Below are 6,544 nucleotides of genomic sequence, written 5' to 3' on the forward strand. Positions count from 1 at the left end.
TTTATGTCAGTTTTATTCTGCACCGGTATGAAAGGACTTAAAGCACCGGTGCACTTTTGACCGGCACTTATGGGCCAATACAAATGACTTGTTCTCTAGAGCAGTGTGTGTTCCTAAAAAACATACTCTATGTTCTCATAGGAACTCTTGTGTCAGTTTTTATGTTCTCGTAGGAACTCGTCAGTTTTTTAGGATTTATTTGTCGTGTAGTGTACCTGCAATTTTTTCTTCCCAATAAAGTAGACATATGGCAAGAACCAAGGTCAAACGGATGCACATGAGTGCTAAATTTCTTTGTTTAAATTATGCATGTTTTCTCTGTATAACATATGATATGCCCTGGGATGTCATATATATAAACAATCGTCCATTGGGCAATGTTCTACCTAAGCGGAGTCACCTATCACGGTTACTACCCCCTGCGCATTTTCATTTTTAGTATTGTATCCTAGTTTTAGCATCAATGCAATACAAATGGCTGTGTGGTGTTGCACGGTTTCACTAAACACACGGATTTGGTGCCTTTTTTAAAGTATCTTACGGATATCTTGTTAATATTTTTTCTGTCTTCTTTTCCTTTGTTTTTTCGAGTGATATCTTGTTCTTTCTTAGTCAAATTTCATTTTTTCTGTTTTCTTAAAAATAAATACAGATGCTGATGCGTCACGACGTGATTAGTTAAAGAAGTGATGAGATAAGTCACAAAATTATAGGTGGGTTGAGTAACCAAGTGGGCTCAGACTCTCGGCCCTCCTGACAAGACCACTAACGGCAGCAAACCAAGCCCATCAGCGTGGCCCAAGCCAACGCAGATCATCTGACTTGCGGAAAACTGCTGGTCTGTTTGTTCACGTGACAATCTATGGTCCAAATCATACAAGCCTAACCCCTCTGCAAATTACCTCCCCCAAATCCCGTCCCCATGGCGATCGGCGGCGGCGGGAGCTGGAGCATCCATGGCCGCGCCGACGTTACCTCTCGCTACGAGGTCCTCGGCCGCGCGGGCTCTGGCGCCTACGCCGACGTCTACCGCGGCCGCCGCCGCTCCGACGGCGCCACTGTCGCGCTCAAGGAGGTCCACGACGCCGTCAGCGCCCGCCGCGAGGCGGAGGCCCTCCTCGCCGTCTCCCCTTCTCCGCACGTCGTCGCGCTCCTCGACCACTTCCCAGGCGGCGACTGCGACGACGATGTCCTCGTCCTCGAGTGGGTCCCGCTCGACCTCGCCGCCGTCGTGCGCGACGCCCGGAGGCGCGCGGCCGGCGGAGGAGGCGGCATACCCACAGCGCAGCTCAAGCGGTGGATGCTGCAGGTGCTCGAGGGCGTCGCCGCGTGCCACCGCGCCGGCGTCGTGCACCGCGACCTCAAGCCCGCAAACCTGCTCATCTCCGAGGACGGGGTGCTCAAGGTAGCCGATTTTGGTCAGGTAAACATCTTCAAGACCTTTATTAGACTCGATTCGTCTTGTGAGTTCTGGTATGAGGCTTAGCAAGATTTGTAGATTTGAGGTATGTGCGAGTCATCCGCTTTGACTCAACTTGAATTGTGATAGTTAATTGCGGATGTAATTTTGACTTGATCTGTATCGAGTTTGCTGGACTGATGCAAAGTTCATATTTCCTTTACCAACTTTTGTGGGTGCTTTAATGGATTTACTAACATTGTTTGGAGGTAGCACCCAGACAATATTAGCTGTTTAGTTTCCAATCAATGTCATCACTTGAGCAGACATACATGCATTTCAGCAAATGAATCACTTTGGGTGGTCATCATGATTTGATGTCCAATTAAGTGTTTCATGTTGTTTTTCCTTGTATGACAGCAGAAGAGTAATTTATAACCTGGAAATTGGTTGTTTATGAAATGATAATTATTTAGTGCTTGCCACTCGAAGTGTTCAGTGTTCATTTTCCAATAGCATCTGGTTATTGACTTCTTTCCATTTTGATAGCTGCAAGATAATGCATACAACTAATGAAACATTGATGCAGCTGACTCTAGACTTCAGTTACAGTTCTTTGGGGATATCACATATGTTATAACTAATGAAAAACCATTCTAGCCGGGCCATGTTGTCTTTTGTGCTACTCATGTACTGTAACAACGACACCGTAATCATGCTCACCAAGGGCAGTTTAGTCCAAAATTTACAGAACAAAAATGAAAACTTGTTTATCCACAAAGATCATTTCTAAATCAACAGGCTGACACCAAGCTTCATTAATTTTTTTGGTTTCCACATTCAAGTTAATAATAGTCTTCATGTGTTGATGAATGTAGCTGTAGTTGTGAAAATTCATACATTTGTTCTGTTTCCACATTCAAGTATTCATGTATCGATGACCATGGCAATAGTGGTGGAAATTTTATTGATTTTGGTGAAGGTGTTCCTGAGCTTCATGCTGCTTCATGTAATAGATTTTGTTCCATTCCCACATTCAAGTTAATAATATCCTTCATGTGTTGATCAACATAGGCCATAGTGGTGGAAATTCATAGATTTTGGTGAAGGTGTGCCTGAGCTTCATGCTGGTTCATGCAACACATTGTGTTCCACTACTTTGAAATTGAATGTAAGGTATTATCACTGGCACATGAAGCATAAAAGTTTAATGTGTGGCCTGAAAGTATACCTTCTGTTTTATTGGAATTTGTGGTATCTGTGTCATTGTGCCTCTGTATTGATGTCATCTGTTTCAATTGATTGGATTTTAACAATGTTTCTTTTGGTCTACGCACTTTCCCAGGCGAGGATACTTCAGCAGACAGCACCTACATACCAAGATATGCACCCACATGAGCAAACCTCAAGAATGGGGCCTTGGGTTTCACAACCACCAGCAGTGCTACAAGGGGCAGAAGAGGAATCTCCATGTTATGAATCAGACATTCCTGCTGGCCAAGAGCCAGAGACCCTAACTGCAGCTGACTACCTGCATGAGCTGGACCAACTCCGAGCCAAATCCAGCGATGTTGACAAAATGAGCCTGCAGGATGGAGATGCATCCTGTCTTGCCACATGCAGCACAGGAGACATCGAAGACGATCCATTCCGATCATCCTACTCATATGATGTCGAAGGCATAGGTGAAGACTCTGGTGCCTTCACTTCTTGTGTTGGTACAAGGTGGTTCAGGGCTCCTGAGCTTTTATATGGGTCCACAAACTACGGGCTAGAGATTGACCTCTGGTCATTAGGATGTATCTTGGCAGAGCTCCTGAACTTAGAGCCTATATTCCCAGGGATATCCGATATTGATCAGATTAGTAGAATCATCAATGTCCTTGGCGATATCTCAGAAGAAACCTTTCCAGGCTGTTCAAACTTGCCAGATTACAACAAAATTTTCTTTAACAAAGTTAAGAAGCCGATGGGCCTTGAAGCATGTCTGCCTAACAAATCTCCTTCTGAGGTTAGCATCATAAAGCAGCTAATTTGCTATGACCCAGCAAAGAGGGCCAGTGCTGTTGACCTGCTGAATGATCCATACTTCACGGAAGAACCTTTGCCTGTACCTATAGAAGGTTTACAAATCCCGGTATCAAAGGATGAGGATGATGACAGCTCAATGGAGGAATGGGGGAATTACAAGGATGGTGGCTCGGATTCAGACTTTGATGAGTTCGGTAGCATGGATGTCACCAAAACTGACAAGGGTTTCAGTATACGCTTTTCTTGATAAAATAAAGAAAGGCACATGGAGTAAACATCATTGTATCATGTCCAAAACAAGACTATCATGGTATGTAGCTACACTGGAGTAGGAATCTCTTGTCAACATAGCTGAATGAGTACTTCAGTCATTGGACCATGTTGTATGGAATGTTGATTACGTTTTTAGTTTATATGAACTTTGTGATTCTTTGTACAACAGAACCACTTTGCCCCTGGCAATTAAAGCTGTGGTAATTTGAAGTCCATGCATGCGCTTCCTATGGAAACTTATGATACTTTATTTGGCAGTTGGAAGGATTGACAGAAACGAAAACTTTTGAAAAGTCAATGCACTCTCTACGGGTAACGGAGTATCGCTACAGCATGCTTCACATCTTCAGGAAGTATAATACCAGGAATGTTTGTGTTTATGATTTGCATGGCAATCGAAGCTAGTAAATTTACTGTGATCAATTTCACCAATGACTCGAAATTGATTGTTTCTCCTAAGCAAGACAGCACAAGAAGTATCCAGCAATTAGATCATGTGTTGTTCTTTACGAGGGGTGGATGTGCAATATCGCTGTGGTGGCAGTCCCACCCTGAGCGCCTCCCACAAGAACCGCCTCTCAAGGCCTGGTAATTGGTTTCTACTCTGCTCCTTTGATAGAAATGTTGATCCTGATGTACGTAGCCCTCCATTTTTATGTACATAACATTTAGGTTCATTTTAAAATAGAGGGTAATCGATTGGAAAATGTGGTGGCAGAAGAATAATTTGCACATTATGATGTTGATGAAAAAATAAGGTTATTCTAGGAGCACAAGTTGGATGGACTCATGTCCACACACACGCACGCATGCCCACAAACACATCCACGTGGGTGTGTTCTAGCACATAACAAACAAGATGGAAAAAAATATACTGCTTTTAGAACTAGAGAAAGTCAATTTTACAACAATCACTACAAGATTTTTTTATTTTTCCTAACAGTTTTTTCTCACAAGTGGCCAACAGTTTTAGTATAATTGGGTAGCTAATGAAAAAACTGTGGGTAATGAGGTTGAAAAGGATTATGTTGTTGGCAATTTGCCTAAACTAAAACTGTTTGCAATTAAAAAAGAATACTAAGGGATACTACATTGTAGCCCATTTGTAAATAACTGTTGGAAAAGATGTAGAGCCTTGTAGTGATATCGAGGATAGGAATATGAGAAAAGCATGCTCAGGTTATCCTATATCCTTAGGGCAAATCCATCCCTAAAACCTGACATAAAAGCTTTTCTTATTTATTTCTTTCACTTATCTCTGCACTAATACATGCACAGCCTCGTGGATTTCTGTCCCCATCGTAGCGTGGCGTACATAGATTTCTCACATATGTAACCGCAGGATCATCATTCTTCGGCTATTCATCGCACCAAGCATAAGGAAAAGTCCATCTTACTTTCCTCAACTATTTACTTTGTCCACTTCACCCCTAAGTAAAATTTAGACTCACTTTGCTCTCCCGAACTATTTCATTTTGTCCAATCTACCACCTAATTATATTTCTTTTTTTTTTCTTCGCGTAAAAGTTGAGTTTTAATTTCCGATTTTGCTAGTTGATTTATAACATGATGCTCTACGTTAGAAAAATACATTAGCAATTTTTCATGATTACTTTTCATACAGTTTTGTATATCTAAGATCAATTTCATATTAAATATTCCTAACCTATGAAAATAATCATGAAAAATTCTTAGTATAATTTTTAACATAAGGCATCATATTTTGTATCTACTCACAAAATTTGAACTCAAAATTCAACTCATACACAGAGAAAAAAAAGAGAAATGTAGATTGGACTAAATGAAATAGTTTAGGGGAGTAAAGTGAGCCTAAATTTTGTTCAGGAGGTTAAGCGGACAAAGTGAATAGGTGATGGGAGTAAAATGGACTTTTTCCCGAAGCATAATTACATGCTCTGTTTGCCATCTTTATTCGGTCATTCTTTGGCAGCATCACTAGAGCTGGCTAGCTGGCCTTAGAGGCCAGTGATCTCCCTTGCAACGATGAGCGTGTTGACGTCATAAGAGCATCTCTAAGAGTGCCCAAAATATATTCCTAAAACTCGATTTTAGGAACTAATAGAAAAAACATTGCGCCAACAGTTGTCTAAACCAGTGCTCAATTTTTTGGCACGTCCAATCCTAGCATTAACCTGAGCTATTTTTACACCCCTCTCACTCACTCCCAATTCCCGGAATGAGAAAAAGGACATGTGAACTAAATTGATTCTTCAGATCATCCAATGATGCAATACATGTAAACTTCTCTTAAGAAAAAAAAGGATACTGCATTATAGTTTTTCACTATATTATCTGCAAAGCTAAACTCAGGGACAGTTCTAGTACAAGTCTAGAAACCTGATTTTTCAGAACTTATTCTGTGACTAGGGAAAATAATCAGGTTTCCATATTTGAATGAGTACAGTCTACAGTGACTATTCCCTTGCTCTTGAATGAAGCTCAGCTAGTGCCTAGTGCTTTATCAGCCTGCGATGGTTTTACCCTTCCTATAACTCTGCTCCATTAAGGAAGCATGAGTTCCACTAATGCTTGCAATTTTGATGCCAATTTTCAGTAGTGGGCTGGTCATCGTGGGCTTTGATTCAAGCTAAAGTGAGCTTTGTCCAATTTTCAGAAGCTAGGATACTTTTACTTTCCAGTTAAAACTAAAGAAAAATAGGGAAAAAATTTGATCTGAATGTTGACCTTGTTGCCATACACACTGAGCATCAGTTAATTATAGTAGAGCAATGTTTGTTTTGCTGATTCAGACTAGATAATGAACAAGCATCAGTTAATTATAGTTTAATCAACTATGATATCTGTGTTATCTGTAAGGTT

At 41.2% G+C, this 6,544-nt stretch overlaps 1 protein-coding gene across 1 annotated transcript; it reads left to right on the plus strand.

The window, feature by feature from the left end:
* The first annotated feature begins 863 nt into the window (after positions 1-863).
* Positions 864-3,939, plus strand: LOC101773508 (cyclin-dependent kinase F-1). The gene is made up of 2 exons (XM_004965407.2): positions 864-1,423; positions 2,745-3,939. The coding sequence occupies exons 1-2, from the start codon at positions 923-925 to the stop codon at positions 3,675-3,677; spliced, it is 1,434 nt and encodes a 477-aa protein (XP_004965464.1). The 5' UTR covers positions 864-922; the 3' UTR covers positions 3,678-3,939.
* Positions 3,940-6,544: the final 2,605 nt, after the last annotated feature.

The sequence above is a fragment of the Setaria italica genome, chromosome IV, assembly GCF_000263155.2.
Source record: "Setaria italica strain Yugu1 chromosome IV, Setaria_italica_v2.0, whole genome shotgun sequence".
In the NCBI taxonomy this organism is placed as follows: Eukaryota; Viridiplantae; Streptophyta; class Magnoliopsida; order Poales; family Poaceae; genus Setaria; species Setaria italica.